Source organism: Megascapheus bottae, chromosome 8, assembly GCF_031878675.1.
Source record: "Megascapheus bottae isolate mThoBot1 chromosome 8, mThoBot2.hap1, whole genome shotgun sequence".
Classification (NCBI taxonomy): Eukaryota; Metazoa; Chordata; class Mammalia; order Rodentia; family Geomyidae; genus Megascapheus; species Megascapheus bottae.
Genome location: NC_143516.1, coordinates 70,845,229 through 70,863,178, shown reverse-complemented (window position 1 = coordinate 70,863,178; position 17,950 = coordinate 70,845,229). Strand labels below are relative to the sequence as shown.

At 41.0% G+C, this 17,950-nt stretch overlaps 1 protein-coding gene across 1 annotated transcript in view; it reads right to left on the bottom strand.

Moving 5' to 3' along the window:
• Positions 1-945: 945 nt before the first annotated feature.
• The window catches only part of LOC150060133 (uncharacterized), a 40,734-nt gene continuing 23,729 nt past the window's right edge, over positions 946-17,950 (bottom strand). Inside the window, exons 3-5 of the mRNA XM_090337786.1 lie at positions 6,260-6,556; positions 5,442-6,210; positions 946-1,830 (exon numbers count right to left, since the gene is read on the bottom strand). Coding sequence (XP_090193912.1) covers positions 1,812-1,830; positions 5,442-6,210; positions 6,260-6,556 — 1,085 coding nt within the window. The 3' untranslated portion in view covers positions 946-1,811. The remainder of the gene's footprint in view (positions 1,831-5,441; positions 6,211-6,259; positions 6,557-17,950) is intronic.

Genomic DNA, 17,950 nt, shown 5'->3' with positions numbered 1-17,950 from the left:
AAATAAAGTTGGCTTCCACATCCAAGATTTAACTAACCATGGACTGAAAATAGATTTATATAATTGTGCTATAATTGTGCTGTACCTGATGGTATATCCATGTAATCCTTGCTTTCAGGAGGCTAAGGCAAGTGGATAGAAAAGTTGAGACCAAAGCTGGTGTGGTGGCTCATGCCTGTAATCCTAGCTACTCAGGAGGCTGAGATCTGAGGATCAAGGTTCAAAGCCAATCCAAGCACAAAAGGACTTGAGACTCTAATCTCCAATTAAACTCTAGAAAAGGGAAGTGGGGCTTGGCTTAAGGGTAGGGCAGTAGCCTTGAGCTGAAGAGCTCAAGGACAATGCTCAGGCTGAGTTCAAGCCCCACTACCCACAAAAAAAAAAAAAAAAGAAAAAAAGAAAAAGAAAAAGAAAAAGAAAAAGAGAAAGAAAGGAAGGAAGGAAGGAAGGAAGGAAGGAAGGAAGGAAGGAAGGAAGGAAGGAAGGAAGGAAAGAAGGAAAGAAGGAAGGGTAAGCTGAGACCAGGCTGGGCTACAATTTAGTCCAGTCCTATCTGAGCTACAGAGCAAGGTTTTATTTCAACAAATGAAAATATAACCAAACAGAAATTGTGTTTGCATTAAACATTGTAGACTACTGTAAACAACAGAAGCACTGACAACTATTGTCACATACATCATGGCAAATATTATGAAGAATTTAGGGGCAATGTAAGGTATCTAGGATTTCTGTAGTTATACTCTCCATAAATGACTTGAACAGAGAAAGATTTGAAGTATTTGACAGGAATCTATACTGATAATATTTACTGAGCTATTAGAAGGACCAAATCAATTGATGGGAGAGAAAATACTTTGACAAGTATAAATAACCCAGGAAAATAAAGGCAGTGTTAAAAAGTCTGGGGGACAAAAGTGGATGAATCTAGAGCGAATCATGTTGAATGAGACAAGGCAAGATCAAAGGAACAAAAGGCGCATGGTATCCTTAATATGTGGCTATTAAATCCAAACAGTACAAGAGCGAGGACTCAATATTTGCATACCCAATGCTATGCTATGGACATTGTAATGGAAATATAAATACAACTACATAGACATAAAAACCTATGACTCTGTAGACAATGTTTTATTATACAGATTAATATGTATCTATGATATACAAACCCTTAGCCTAATTTTGATTATGTTCTAAAAACTAAGTGCCAGTGACTGTATACAGAGATTCCTTTCTTGATTACTCGTTTGTTAAACATGTCATTTGAAATATGATGTAAAAATTAATGTTAATAAATTGTTTCATAAAAAAATATATTAAAAAAAAAGTCTGGGGGACAAAAACCTCTCCACAACACTATCTATGTTTTGGTGGTAAATCTTTCTCTAGAAAAACAAATTGAGAATTGAGTTTTTGATTCATTCCCATCATAGAAATCTCCCCTCCACAATAACTGTCAAAGCTTGATCCCAAGGGAAGAAACTGCTACCATCTTTAGCTCCCTGGAAAGGTAAGAATCAGTGATAGCAAAATCCAAAACCAGGGTTAAAACTTTTGAGGCAGACCACATAATCAGTGTTTCTCAAAGTGAACCCAGAAAGTATATAATTACGTGCCAAATAAGGTGGTACAAAATGGAGGAAGGTAGCATCTGAGCCAGGAAGCTACATCATGAAATCTAAGTTATTACCTCGTACTTTAGTCTCTATCATCTTTCTAGCCCTTTCCTTCTGCTCAGCAATTACTGTTTAGTAAGGTGACCTTCTTCCATTGTGGCGAAAGCTAGTTATCTCCTCCAGTGTCTTTTCTTTCTTCTACAGCAATTCTCCAGGCCTAAAGAAGAAATTTGAAATTTGAAAGTTACTAGACATATAAAGCTATGTATGTACTGTGTATAGTTGTGTTGTCAGTCATTAACTGATGGTATTTTAAGTTACACTCTCACACAATTTTCAAAACATCTCCTAGTAAGGAAACTGAAACCTACATGTGTCAGGAAAGCATGTATCTCAAGGCATGAAGGTAGAAAAATCTCAAAACTAAGATTAGAACAAAATCTAGTATATACTCTTTAGCATATTGCTACTCTCTCCTACATTTTTCCCCGTAAGAAACTAATTATAAAAATCCTTACTTACATATTTGTTTATTTGAAATAGGAAAGGGAAGGAGGAAAACAAGATGATTGGGAGGGGGTAGGGGGAGAGAAACAGGAACAAAAACATGAGAGGGGGTGTCAATGTGTGAGAAGTGATGTACCTTTTGTCTGGTGAATGTAACTGTGACCCCTCTATATATTACAACCAAAAAAGATTTTTTTACTTATGTGTTGGAATTAGGGACACGAAGATTTATGATACCTTACATGAATCTGTAAATGAAATTTCTTGTCTGTTTTTGTGGCAGCAATGGCGCTTGTGCTGAGTCTGGGTGCCCTCTTTTAGCTTTTTTGTCAAGGCTGCCATTCCGCCATTTGAGCCACAGCTCTACTTCTAGTTTTTTGGTGGTAATTGGAGATAAGAGTCTCATGAACTTTCCTGCCTGGCTGGTTTTAAACTATGATGCTCAGATTTCAGCTTCTTGGCTAGCTAGGATTATAGGCTTGAGCACCTAGTACCTAGCAGTAGATTAAAGTCTCCACAGTAAAAGTAGAAGACAAGGGGAAAGCCATACACGGGTGATAGTCAAATGCCTAGTTTTTTGCCCTAAAATCTTCCAGTAAATATTGAAGATTACTAAGTGGCAGATCTCTATTCAGCATTTTTTTTTCTCTTAGGTCTAGTATCCATTTTTTGCTTGATATCCCTCTCCCTGGCTGAAGAGAGACTGGAACTGTCAGTGCCACTAATCACCAACAGGCTGGGGAGAATAGCAATTAATATCTCATTAGTAGGAAAGGCCTATGAACTCTTGATTCTTGGGCCTTGTTCCCTAACGAAGCCTCCTCTGAGTCTGTGCAGAAGCAGTTCTTAAGAGGATGCTTGGCCACAGACTAAGTTGAGAGACCAACAGGCCTGGTATTATGGATTTGAGGAACTTCTTTGGGGTTTTTGGAAAGCCAACACTTGTCAATACTAATAAAAATTACTGAAATTTAGTGTGATTACTTCTACTTCAGGATGAAACTAAGAATATGTATGGATTTAGGTTTCCTCCTAAATCTATTCATTTTTGTATGGATACATTTTGTAAGTGTGGACAATGTCCAGAAGTCTGACCTTTTGCAAGTACCATAAGTGATTCTGATAGTGGTTAAAGGGCCACGCCTTAAAAATACACTGCTCCAACTTCTTACAAGGTGGCCCAGGTGGTAAATCCGAGTGAGAAAACAATGCTATAAAGTTGAGTTCTAGGATGAGTGCTAACTTTTAAATATGACTACTAGGCTTTCCTGAAGTTTTCAGGATCACAAATAGCATACTACTTTTCATGTATTACCAAACAGACTTTGACACAGGCTCACTGTAGTCCACAATGGGTCTCCTCCTCTACTTGCAGTATTTTCTAGAGACCTTTCAAGATGCTATTTTGGTACTTAATTTACATTCAGTGGAAGATTAGATAATTTTTCTTACTGAATATTGAATTAATTTCAAAAGGCACTTTTTCCCCCTTCATAAAATTGAAAGGTTTCTTTCATATTTAAAAATGAGCTTAAAAGCAGACATCACTCAGGTGAAATATTATGGCTATAATGAGGACATTTAATTAGCCATTCAATCATAATGCAAACAGCTCCTGATTATTCAAGAAACTACCTTTTCAAAGACTAATGTTCTTTAAACAAAACTAGGTCATGAGATGCACTATGTTAAATCAACATTGTTAATTGCTCTCCTAGAAATCCCCCCCCCCAACACACACACACTCTTTCTGTCCTTCTAAAATGTAGAACTCTATTTTAAGCTATAAACTTTCAGGTTAAGATACCAGAATTAAGATGTCTTATTCTGCAAGTTCTGTCTCTGCTGCCTTTTTCCTTTCCACTAAAGCTTAGCAATAACAGTTAGAGCTATGCAAAATGGATCTTTATTTTTTATCTGAATACTGGGTTTTTTGTCAATGAGCATTTGCTACATATCCATATTTACACAAACTTCCATTATTTCTTAATCAACTTCTGTTGTTACAAACTCCGAGAGGAGAGAACACTACACATCTCTCCTGAATGGTGAGATAACTGTAGAATTTCATCAAATGAAGAATACATAACTACTTCTGTACACACTATTAACAATGTTTATATGCAAAATTTAAGAGAAATGTGGTCAGGAAAAAGGCTAAAATATTGGATTTCATTTCTCATGGGCATCATCATAACAAAAAGTTAATACTTTACTATTTTGCAAAACAGTGTGCAATGACAGAACGTTTCATTAACCACACCACACCAAACCTTTTAACATTCATTATCAGAATTATACATGCCAATAACACATCCCAACAAAGACGATTATGTAAGTGAACTGTCTTCGCGCCAGTGATACGCAACACAGTAGCTATTTTCAATCCTTCATTAAAATTAGATCAAGATGTACTTGCATTGTTACTGTTCTACGTGACTTTAAGATTGACTTTGGTAACAATTGACGTTTTCTTTTCCTTCTTTGTCAGAAGAGAACTCTTCACCCATCTCACGCTTCCCCCTCCCTAAGAGAAAAGTTTTCAGCACAAAAAAGCGATACAGAAATCCAAAGCACAAACACAAACACCTGTCCTATTTCTTCCGGGTTTTTTTTGTTTTGTTTTGTTTTTTGCACTGTAATTGCCTGATTCTCCCCCTAAACTCAGTGCAGAAGAGCTATTTTGGGGTCCCTGCCATTCGGCCGCCCCTCAGGCCTGGCAATCTATCCCCAGCCTGGCCCAAGGAATCCAAACGTTACAGCACAGTAGAACCGTGTTAAGAATCGTAAAATAAGCAAGAATTAATTTTAATTTTTCCCCGAAGCTCGCTTTAACAACACGGCTTAAAAGTTAGTTCGAAGTAGACCGAAAGGTGAAGTGGGAGGCATGTAAACACGGCCTAGCGCTTCCTAACTCCCGCACTCCGTGGAGGCCCAAGCAAGGGCGGGGGAGAAATCTCAATCCGAGACAGAAACGTTTCTAAAACTGGAGGCGGCGGGGACGCTGTCGCCTGGCCCACCCGACAGGGGCTCGGCCCGAAGTGGTGAAATCATGGCTCCAAGGTCAAGCGGAGCACAGCAGGCGGGGCAGCTCGGCGACCTTCTGACCTCTCCCCCTCCCCCAGGCCGCGGCCGCCGCGCCCCTGCCGGGTTCCCACGGCGACGGTCCGCGAGTCCCCGGCACGTCCGCGGCTCCCGGGTCCCCGCACTTTCACTGCCCCCTCCCCCGTCCGGCCCGCGCGCCCGCTCCAAAAAGTAGGAGCGGCTCCCCGACGCCTTCTGTCCACCCCGGCGCCGTCCCCCGTCCCACAGCCGACTCACCGCAGCGGCCGGGCCGCCGGATCCCTCCGGTACACGCCGGCCTCGCCCGAGATCGCCCCGCCGACGGCACCCGGCCGAGCGGACCGGGAGCCCGGAAAGCCACCCGCGCCCACCGCGGACGCGAGGGGCGGGCCGCGCCGCGGAGGCGCAGCAAACTTTTCCCGGCTCGCAAGTTGCCGGGCTCCTCGGCCGTCCACCGACTTCCTGCGCTGGCCGCCGCGGGCGAGGGGGCGCCGCTTCCCGGGAAGGAAGGGAACGGAGGGCGGGGGCCAGCGGAGACGCCTGCAAGTTGGCGCCTGGGAACCGAGGACGGTCCGGTCTCGGCGCCCGCAGGGACACCCAGCCGGGCGGGCGCATTGTCTCCGCGGCCTCGCACCCAGACCCCGCGGCGCTGGTCGGAACCGGCGCGGCCTGGCGCTCCACAAATTGCCGCCCCTCCTCGCCGCCGCCGCCGCCCACCGCGTCCTTTGTGTCCAGCCGCCCCGCCGCTCTCCTGACAGCTGAAGCTCGGCGCGCCCGAGTCCCGCGTCGCCGCCGCCGGCCGGGCCCGGCCCAGCCTGAAGTGGGGGACGAGAGGGAGCCGGTGACAGATGAGGTTTCGCCGAGGAAAAGCAAGGAAATGCTCCCAAAGACCCGGCTAGAGGGCCGGTCCCTGCACGCCTTCGCCGACTCTGCGACGGAGCGGAGCCGCTCCCCTCGCCGTCCTCCCTCGCTCGCTCGCCCGCCCGCCCGCGGCCCGCGCCCCGCCAGTCTCGCGCCCCGTGCCCGGCTCCGCGGACAAGCGCGCCCGGTCAAGAATCCGGGGGAGCTAGCTCCGCCCCCTGGCTCCAGCGCCCTCCAATGATCTCGGCCTTCAGGGGGCAGAACCACCCAATCAGGTGTCGGGAAGCCCGAGCGTGCGGCCAATGGCATGCTACTCCGGCAACACACCCGCCCTGATCCGCTGGGAAGGAACGGCTCAGAGCGCAGAGGCGGGCCCAGATCCCGGCGCCCGTACCCGGAGGAGTCCGGGCTGTGCGGCCAAGCCAGTCTCCAGCGGAGGTCCGGCGCCCAAATGAGATAATCGGGCACTCCGGACACTAGTGCTGTCCTGCAAACGCCTTTGCCGGAGAAAGCTGCACACGTTGCAGCACTGAGTTAAGGTTTTCCCTTTAAAAACATCAACAACTTTCAACGACTCACGCAAGGACTCTTGAGGATTCTGTTAAGGAATTTGCCGGAGCACCGGGTGTCTGCAGTAGGTAAAGTCCTACTGTCATTGGCACGGACGTGTGTCCCTCCGTCTGTAAATGGTTCTGGCAGCTCACACCTGTAAACCTAGCAGTTCAGGAGGCTGAGAGCCGAGAGTCCGAGTTCTAAACCAGCCTGGGAAGGAAAGTCTGTGAGACACTTATCGACAAATAACCAGCAAAACCAGAAACACACCTGAAGTGGGGCTGTGGCTAGACTTGAACAAAACAAAACAAAAAGGTCAGGGACAGCATCCAGACCCTCAGAGTTCAAGGACCAGTACTGGTGAAAGGAAAGAAAGGCAAGGAAGGCAGGAAGGCAGGGGAGGGAGAGAGGGAGGGAGGGAGGGAGGGAGGGAGAGGGGCAGGGAGGGAGGAAACAGAAAAAAAAGAAAGGAAAGGAAGAAGGAAGGAGAGGAAGGAAGAAAGGAAGGGTTTCCACATGGAAATCATATTGTGACCGTATTTCTACAATAAAGTCACATGACCTATCTTCAATGGAAATCAAATACCTGAATAAAATGCAGACATAGATGATATATATGTAAGCTAGCTCCATCTGTCTGTAAAAGACTCCAGTAAAGCAGAGGCTAAAAATCAAAATGTCTGGCTTTTGATCCGAGTACCTTGCAATAAATAGGCACCCTGCAGTTATAAGTTTATTACATTGTTCATATAAAGTTAATGAACTTTTGAGATTTTTCCCTCAAAGCAGATTCACCATAGTTGAAAGGTATTTGGTGCACATATTTATTTATTTTGAAAATAAAATTGCAGTATTTGTACACTTCAAATATTGGGCATGCTCAATTTATTTCTTCTGGTAATCAATTTTGCCTTTAAAATTTTTGTACCTGGGACATGTTCCTTTTGCATAAATTGCTTTGATGACTATTTTTTTAAACTATGATCTATACAATAATCCAAAATGAGAAAGAGAGAGAGAGGAATTACCACATCTGGTATGGTAATCCATACTACACAGGAGGTAATATGTAAACCCAAGACCAATAAATAATAGAAGTAACAAAGCAGGTGGGGTTGTGGAGAGAGTGTAGAACACTCAGAGGCTCTACATTCAATACCCAGTACCAAAAAACCCAACCAAACAAAAAACAAAACACAGTTATGAGGTTTCAAGGCTTAAACATACCATGCCTTCCAATATTAGCATGATGCTTAAGACCAGGAGTTGTCAAAAAATACAAATGCTGGATTTACTTTGGAAAGGGTCTTAATGATAAACTATAATTAGAGGACAATATTGTGGGCTCTGCCTGCCTCATTGAGTGTGACCCAACCAAAATAGCATTTGTCGAGCACTTTGTATTGAGTAAGATACTGTGCCAAGTGAAAGCAGCCCCCTTATTCTCTGCTTTTCTGTCAGAATACTTGTCCACTTGCAGCCTCGTAATATTTCATTTGACTGCAAGGTTTTATTATTTTTTAGCCTGATTTCTTTTTTACCCTATCAGTTTCTTTCAAAACAGGTGTGGTGGAAATGTCTGCCTGAAATTCCAGGGCAAAGTAATTCAAAAATGAAGAAGTACTAAGTACTTCTAAGTAATTGGAGTTTCTGCTACTGGAGTTTGTTGTAAGAAGTTAAGGAAGGAGGAGCTCTTGAGCCCATGCTTTTAAGGACGATCTGAAAAACATGGGGAGACTCCTGTAAAGAAAAGGGGAAAAACAGAGCAGTACTTCCAGAGTTCGGTTCACCTGCCTCCCTCCTTCCTTCCCTTCCTCCCCTTTCCTTCCCTTCCTTTTCTTCTTTCCTTCCCTTTGCTTTCTTCCTCCTTTCTTGCCTCCTCCTCCTCCTCCTCCTCCTCCTATTCTTTCCCCTCCTCCTCTCTTCCCCTTCTTCCTTCTTTAATGAAATGTATATTAGGAGAGAAGCCTATTTAGGGAAGATGCTTCCTATTGTAACATATTTCTCAAGACAAGATGAATCACAATGCTCAATTTAATAGTCTATTCATAAAATTTCACCATATCTTACGTCTGCTAGTTTACATAGTTTTACATGGAAATTACTAATGCTTGGGTCTAATTTTATAAGCATTTTTGGAGTTTGTTTACTTTTTTTGTGTGTGTGTGTGGGTCGTGAGGCTTGAACTCAGTCTGAGGTCTGTCCTTGAGCTCTTTAGATTAAGGCTACTCCCATTCCTCTGGGTCTGGGCGTTGTTGCTGAGCTCTTCAACTCAAGGCTACTACCCTACCCTTGAGCCAGCCCCACTTCTCATTTTTTTCTACAGGTTAATTGGAGATAAGAGTTTCAGGTCCTTTTGTGCCTGGGCTGGCTTTGAACCTTGATCCTCAGATCTCAGCTTCCTGAGTAGCTAGGATTACAGGCATGACCCACCACACCTAGCCTAAATGTTGTATTTCTGGCTATATATTCTAAGTGTCATAATGCAATTTGTTTACTTTATCCCAAGACATCCATGCTAATAAGACTTTATGTTTAAAAAGGTCTGTCTTTGTGATTGTTGTTCTTTTTTTTTGGGGGGGGGGGTCCTGGGGCTTGAACTTTGTGCCTGGGCGATGTCCCTGAGCTCTTCAGCTCAAGACTATCGCCCTATCCCTTGAGTCACAGCCCCACTTCCCACCCATTTCTTGTTTTCTAGTGGTTAGTTGGACATAAGAGTCTCACCAACTTAAGTATCCAGGGTGGCTTTAAATCTCGATCCTCAGATCTCAGCCTCCTGAGTATCTAGGATTACAGCCACTGTGCCCAGTATGGTTCTTGTTCTTAATGTGTTCAGATGTGAAGCTATTTCTTTTTTCTTCTTTTCCCTTTAAGGTTTATCATATGTTGTTACTGTATCTGACTTTGGTACCTGGTATACTATATATACATTTATTCATGTGTTTGAAAATGGGAAAGTAAGGAGAAAACAAGATGAGTGGGAGGGGTGGGCAGAGAGGAAGCGGGAGAAAAACATGGGAGCGATGTTCAAGAAGTAATGTACCCACCATCTGATGACTGTAACTATAGCCCAACAATAAAATAAAATAAAAGACTATCATACTATGATAGCTTCATCAATGAGTATTTCAAATAACTAGGTTTATTTTTCATGGACTTTGTTAGTTGAAATACTTCTGGATTTCTGTGACTGACTTTGCTTTAATTCCCTATATCTAATTCATTTACCTGCAAATGATATTGTTAGGGATAATGAAATAATACCTCTATAGAGAATAGGAAAATAATTAGCTCCATTTTTCTATTTCTGACACGGATAAGGGAAACTTACTTCTGTGAACTATGTCATTTTTTTTTCTCTAGTCCTGGGGCTTAAACTTAGGGCTTAGGCACTAAATAAATTCATTGGAGAAGAATTTCATAGACTTTTCTGCCTTGCCTGGCTTTGAACTGTGATCCCTCCAATTTCAGCTTCCAGAGTAGCTAGATACTGGTACCTAGCTTAGAAAGTTTTTTTTTTTTTTCTTCCAGTGCTGGGGACCGAACTCAGGGCCTTGCACTTGCCAGGCAAGGGCTCTTCCTCTGAGCCAAACCCCGATCCTGGAAAGTTTTTTTTTTTAATACTACTTTCACAAAGAATATATTTCTTTTTTTTTTTTTGTCAGTCCTGGGCTTGGGCTCAGGGCTTGAGCACTGTCCTTGGACTTTCTCAAGGCTAGAGCTCTACCACTTGAGCCTCAGCACCACTTCTGGCTTTTTTCTATGTATGTGGTACCAAGGAATCGAACCCAGGTCTTTGTGCATGCTAGGCAAGCACTTTAACCACTAGGCCAAATTCCCTGCCCACAAAGAATATATTTCTAAAGTTCTGAATCTGACTCTACAATTTTCTCATTGTGTTGTATTCCTGGCAAAAATATTTTATATGCATATGAAAAAAATTTAAAAAAACACAGATGATGGGTATACTTTATTACCTTCCCTGTTTTACCTTGGATCACAGTCCCTCAGGAAAGCTTCTTTCAGAATTAAATATTACAAAGTGTGTTTTCCTTGAAATTTTCTTTACTGTTTATGTCTCATTCTTCAGCTATTTGAAGCTCAGAAGTAAATAAATCTATGTATCATAATATCATGGCCTGATTCACTGTAATTTCTTCCTTTAAAAAAAAATGTAGGGGCCGGGAGTTTGGCCTAGTGGTTTAAGTGCTTGCCTAGCATGCATGAAGACCCGGGTTCGATTCCTCGGTACCACATACATAGAAAAAAGCCAGAAGTGGTGCTGAGGCTCAAGTGGTAGAGCTCTAGCCTTGAGAAAGTCCAAGCACAGTGCCCTGAGCTCAAGCCCAGGACTGGCAAAAAAAAAAAATGTATACAGCTATACAGTCTCTTTGTGTTGTCCAGTCTGGTTTCAATACCCTAGGCACAAGTAATTCTTCTGCTTTAATCTGATATATATCTGAGAATATAAGTGCATATCAGTGCATCCATTTAATAAACATTATCATGTCTTGGTTTATTATAATTCATGTATATTATTTGCTTGACTTATTTATGCTATTCAAATTACTTTATGAAACAAAGTGTGGTAAACATGCATGAATACCATTTTGAACTACAGATAAGTCCTGAGTTTAGTGAGCTAAACGCAGTTCATTTATAATGACAATGAGACATGAACTATAATAGAAATTCCCACTATCATCTTTAATTTTGTCATCCATATTTTAGCAAACTAGAAGTTATAGGTCATTTGCATCAAGCATACAGTTAAATTGGATTACTTAACACAAAGGTGAATGCATCCTCTCTTCAGAAAAGCAAATCAACATGCCCAGGATTGGTGAGCAAGGAGAAGCCCTGAGTTCAAATTTCAATATCACCAAACAATAAACACTCAACATGATTTGAATATTAAAATAAAGATATTTATCAATTCATTAACCCCAAGGAAGTGAAAACATAGGTACAGCTAATTGGCAGAAGATGGAAAGGAAGAGAATAAAATGTAGAGATGAGTAGAGTTGAAAATCTTTGTTGTACCAGAAAGAAGGTCAATAAAGATTAAAATTTGGGGACAAGAAATAGAAATAGCTGAATACTGGTGGCTCAACCTGTAATCCTAAGTACTCGAGGCTGAGATCTGAGGATCACTATTTGAAGCCAGCCAAAGAAGTAAAATCCACAAGACTCTTATCTCCAATTAACTAGCAAAAAGCCAGAGTGGGGCCAGGAGTGGTCTAGTGGTAACAGTGCCTGCCTAGCATGCGTGAAGACCTGGGTTTGATTCCTTGGTACCACAGAAGTGGTGCTGTGGCTCCAGTGCTTGAGAAAGCCTAGGATAGTAGTCAGGCTCTGAGTTCAAACCCCAGGACTGGCAAAAAAAAAAAAAAGCCAGAGCAGAGATGTAGCTCAAGTAGTATGGCACCAACCTCAAGCAATAAAGCTAACTGACAGAGACAAGGCCCAGAGTTCAAGTACTCGCCTCTCCCCGCCACAAAAACACCCAAATAGAAATATAAAGAGTATATTTCTAAACTACAACCAGCAGAGCTAAAAATAGTAAAATATGATGACTAGAATAGTTACAAAGGTGTTAAGGAATAGCTAAAGTAAAAGAATCGCATCTCATTTTAGCTATCTGACTGTCAAACATATTAAACTACAAGTAAAATATAGACACATATTTGTAATTTTATTATTAAATGACATTATTTTAAAACAACCAGTGTTGTTTTATTTATCTACAACTAGAAGAAACTAGGAACAAATATGATTAAAATTCTCCCTTAGAATTTTGGGAGTTTTTGTAACTGAGTGCAAGAAGAAATGTATACTTATTTGATTTATAATAAATGTATACTTCTTTGACCTGCTTTGATGAAAGCTGTCAACATTGCATAAAATTATGCAGTTAGCATGAATTTATGAATTTAACATTCATTTATGAATTTAGCACAAACTTATTAATGTAGGATAAGAAAGACACCAGTGGCTCATGCCTGTAATCCTAGCTACTCAGGAAGCTGAAATCTGATAGTCACAGTTCAGAGCCAGTCCAGCCAAGAAAGTCCGCGAGACACTTACCTCCAACTACCCACCAGAAAAGCTGGAAATGGATATGTGGTTCAAGTGGTAGAGCACTATCCTTGTGGGCAAAAGCTAAGGGACAGCACCCAAGCCCTAGCTTAGTCCCAGTACTAGCACAAATCAAAGAAACAAAGAATTAATGTAGGACAAACATATGTTAGGAAATCACAACTGAAAGTTTTTAGAGTATGACAAAATGAGATTTAGGGTCACTGTGCACTGAACAGGAACATTAGCAACATAAAAGGTGGTTTTAAAGAAATGAAATATAATGCATAACATATACAGTGAAGTTATTTTATACACTTCATAAGCAAATCTTAATAAAGCAGTGTGTAGGGGGAGGGGTGTGCATGTGTGTGTGTGTGTGTGCGCGCGCGTGCTCACATGCATGCATGTGTACGCGCATGTGCCTGAGAACAACTGTGCCCTTGGGTCCCCAGATTCTAGGACAGACTGGGTATGGGGAGAGTGTTTGCTAAATGCCTGTTTGTTTTTTGATGAAGTAATTGTATCATTTATAACTGACTCAGCACACAGGAAAAACCAAGTAGAAAATATATTTCATTGTGAGTTTCATAGCTTGAGAAATGAATGAAAATGATGATAAGACTCTGTCGAAGTTACAAAAGAAATTAGAATTCTGGAATGTCAAAGATTTGAGGAATTATCATTTTCTGAGCTTTTGAGTCTGCAACTTCTCAGATGGAATTCATTGCTAATGTTCTCTGCCAGGAAGGACACTATTGGGCCACTGTGAAATGTTCTAGGGGGTTCTATTGGAATCAGCACACCACAGATGGATGGGAATTGAATCTGTTAGGCTTAGAGGCTGTATTGCAGCTACCCAAAGAAAAAGATATGTGATTAGGAGAGGGGGCGAATGTGTGGATTAGAGAATAAGTGTTAGGATCACTCACAGCGGATGGGAGAGATTTAAAAAATTAATAAGATTACAGAAATAGAAGACAACTACACAAAACTCCATGAGAGTGTACTGTTTAGTTCTAATCTGTTAAATTTTATTTCCTGATTTACTGCCATTTGGTGGCCAATATCTGTTGTAATATTCTGAACTCTATCCAAAGCATTCCTCATGTAAAATAACATCTTCCTAAAGTTGTCTGAAAATAAATACAATAATGGGGGAGGAGGGAAGCTTTCATTCATACATACAGATATATAATTGTGTGTGTGTGTGTGTGTGTGTGTGTGTGTGTGTGTGTGTGTGTATGCTGGTATAGGGACTTGAACTCAGAACTGGGTGCCTTCCCTAGTTCTTTGTTCAAAGCTGATGCTCTTAACACTTGAGCCACAGCTCCACTTCCTGTTTTTTGGTGTTAATTGGAGATAACATTCTTATAGATTTTCCTGCTCAGCCTGGCTTCAAATTGTGATCTCATTCTTCTAAATAGTCACGATAACAGGAGTGAGCCACTCCCTCTCAGCTCATATCCATGTATGCATTATATGTGTATATGTACTTATATATATGTAAATTTTGAAAGAATGAAAGGGCTTTAGGCTTACTATTTTGATTCAGAGACATGTCTGACCCTGCTAATTGAACAGAAATATAACCAGGCCATTAATTTCTCTGGGACTTTAGAAATGAAGGATAGTAATGGATGTTACAATAAATTAAGGATGGAAGTAGCTGTTCAAATATGCTTTGCAAACCATATGTGGGCTGCTAAGGTTCTTTGCCCATTTTGTAGGTAATGGAAAGGTGATTCACTGATCAAGAGATAATTCACCAGTTAATAAGATTTGATCGGTGGCCTCATTCTAACAGTAGATCTAACCAGATCTAACCAGTAGATCTGTGTCTACTGGTTCCTGTGTTTGTCTGACTACTTTGATATATACTTTTTTTAAAATATATTTTTATTGTAGTTAATAAAAGGGTTACATAATATTTGCCAGATAGAAGGTGCATTAATTCACATACATTGATACCCTTTCACATGTCTTGGTACCCATTACCCTCCCCCCACCCACCACCCACTCCCCGTATTGATATATACTTTGAATACTGGCTAATACTATAAAATTAGAATTATCTAGTCCTTTCTTGAGTTTGTCTTTTGGACTGAAGGTATAGACTTGCTGATTGGGAGGATTTTCTGAAGGAAAAAAACCTATAATAACAAATCCTTGCCTCTTCTGCTGTCTTGTGTGTCTCCATTGTCTTGGAAGGCAGGCAAGAAACCCAGTGTGTAAATAGCTCTGGGGAGAAAACAGAGGAGCCAGGCAGAGGCAGACAACCCAAATGATCTTGAAAGACAGGGTCTACAAAGCAGAAAAGAATGCAAAAAGATTTCTTGTATGTGAGGTGAGAGGGGATACATGATTTATAAGGGTCAAGGATCAATTTTCAGTGAAATCTTCTGAACCCATGAATGATCTTGCCTAAAGATCTGTGGAGGGTTTTTTTGTTATCTTTTGTTTTGTTTAATTGTGTTCATGTGACATATAAGAAAATAAGAGGAAATTGAAAATGTGAAATCTTCTCTTTCTTCTTCTAAAATTCTTGAAAAATTGTCAGACTTTAGGCACCTATCTCTACATGATAGATAATAGAATGAAACAGAAAATCATAGTTGGGAACTTAGCTTATTGGAAAAAATGCATACATATATGTATATATGTACATACAGTGCATATATATATATATATATATATATATATAGAGAGAGAGAGAGAGAGAGAGAGAGAGAGAGAGAGAGAGAGTGTCTTGGATTTTTTTTTTTTGGTGGGTCATGGGGCTTGAACTCTGGGCCAGGAGGCTATTCCTGAGTTCTTTGGCTCAAGGCTACCACTCTACCCCTTGATCCCTTTTCTAGTGAGTCTCATGGTCTTTAGTGCCCTGGCTGTCTGAACCAAGATCAGCAGATCTCAACCTCCTGAGTAGCTAAGATTACAGGCATGGGCCACGCATCTGGCTAAAAAAGTTTTTTGTTTGTTTGTTGCCAGTCCTGGGGCTTGAACTCTGGGTCTGAGCACAGTCCTTGGGCTTTCCTCAAGGCTAGCGCTATATCACTTGAGCCACAGCACCACTTCCAGCTTTTTGTTGTTGCTGTTGTTGTTGTTGTTCTATGTACATGGAACCAAGCAATCGAACCTGGGTCTTCATGCATGCTAGGTGCACTCTGCCACTAGGCCAAACTCCTGACCCTTGGCTTTTGATTTCTAGCAAATAAACAGATAATCAAGACGTAGTTGTGCTTAAATTCCTTTATCTTGGTAATCTAACGCTTATAGGTTAGAGAAACAGAAACGTGAATTTCAGCACATGGAGATTACTGAGGAAACATAGCATGATAGATCAATAATATCCTGTGCTTTACTGCTTTAAAAATAGTTTGATAGTCAGACATTGGTGGCTCATACCTGTAAGTCTAGCTACACATGAGGATGAGATCTGATGATTGCAGTTTGAAGCCAGCCCAGGCAGGTAAGTCCATGAAACTCTTATCTCCAGTAAATTACCAAAAAAGCCCAAACTGGAACTGTGGCTTAGTGGTAGAGTGCTAATCTTGAGAGAAAACAGCTCAGGGGGCTGGGAATGTGGCCTAGCTTACCTAGCATGCACAAAGCCATGAGTTCGATTCCTCAGTGCCACATACACAGAAAAAGTTGGAAGTGGTACTGTGGTTCAAGTGGTAGAGCACCAGCCTTAAGAAAGTTCAAGGACAGTGCTCCAGGACTGGTAAAAAAAAAATAAAAAGAAAGGAAGAAAGAAAGAAAGAACGAACGAGCGAACTCAGGCCCTGAGTTCAAGTGCCTGGACTGGCAGAAATAAAAAATGAAAAATAGTTTGAAAAATCTAAATATCTCTAGTAGGATAAATTTTTATCTTAGTATATCATTCAGCAAATATGTTTAAGTCATACAGACTTGTGTCTAAATTGCAATTTACCTAAGATGTAGTGTAATACATTTATTTTTTTTTTTTGCCAGTCCTGGGCTTGAGCTCAGGGCCTGAGCACTGTCCTTGGACTTTCTCAAGGCTAGAGCTCTACCACTTGAGCCTCAGCACCACTTCCGGCTTTTTTCTATGTATGTGGTACCGAGGAATCGAACCCGGGTCTTCGTGCATGCTAGGCAAACACTTTAACCAGTAGGCCAAACTCCCGGCCCTAATACATGTATTTTTAAGAACATAATAAAAACTAGAAAGATCAGCGCCTGAATGTTAATTGTGCAATAGAATAAAGGTCATATACAAGCCTTTCTATATTTTCTGAATGGTTTCCAATAAATGTGCTACAATAAAAATAATAAACTGAGCATGGTGGCAGATACGTTTAATCCCAGCTCCACAGGAGGCTATAGATAGGTGAATCAAGATTTTTCTTTCTCTTCAAAGCCTTTCTCTCTACCACTCAAGTGGTAGAAAGCCAGTCTTGAATGAAGAAGTGATGGGACAGTGCCCAGGCCATGAGTTCAAGCCCCAGTATAACAAAAAGAAAAAAGAAAATGTCTGGTAGTTTCCGAAGAAACAAATGAAAACACAAAATGCATTTGTTGCAATGTTGCATGTCCTTTAGTATACTGAATTGTTAACAAGATAGTTGTGGGGTGAGATTCCAGGAGTAGGAAAACAGCAGGAACTTGGACAGGGCTTTTCCACAGCTCTGTAAGATGTTTCCATATTATTTAATAATATTTTTATTGGTTACTACAAGAATTTAGACAAAGTTTTTGGTATCATTTTCCCCCATCTCCAAAGGGCACTGAAATACCATTAGGTAACCTATGACCTTTTTTGTTTATATCTCTTTCCCTCAAAGAATGAAATAAATGTTATGATTATACATGTGTATGTGTGTATACACATGTGCATATTCATACATATTACACATTATAAAATCATGTCATAGATATATTATTATAAATGTACATATTTATTTATTTTTAATTAAGTGTTCAATACTAAAAGAGCCACAGAATCACTTTAGGCTGGTCAGATAAAGACCAGGTTATTTTGTCTGCCAGAGACTTTCATTTTAACATGTGATGGAATTGATTAAATAAAGCAAATTCTTGGCATATGGATTAGAATAAGAAAGATTGCAGGATTGTTTTGTACGTGTCCTTTATTTCTGTATAATTTCACAACATTTTGCATTAGTAATTTCCCTTTAATCATACAACTAAGGATTATTCACTCTTTAAAATTTGCAAAACTCAGAAAATTATAAAAACAGAAAAATATGGGGGGACTCGGAATGTGGCTTAGTGGTAGAGTGCTTGGCTAG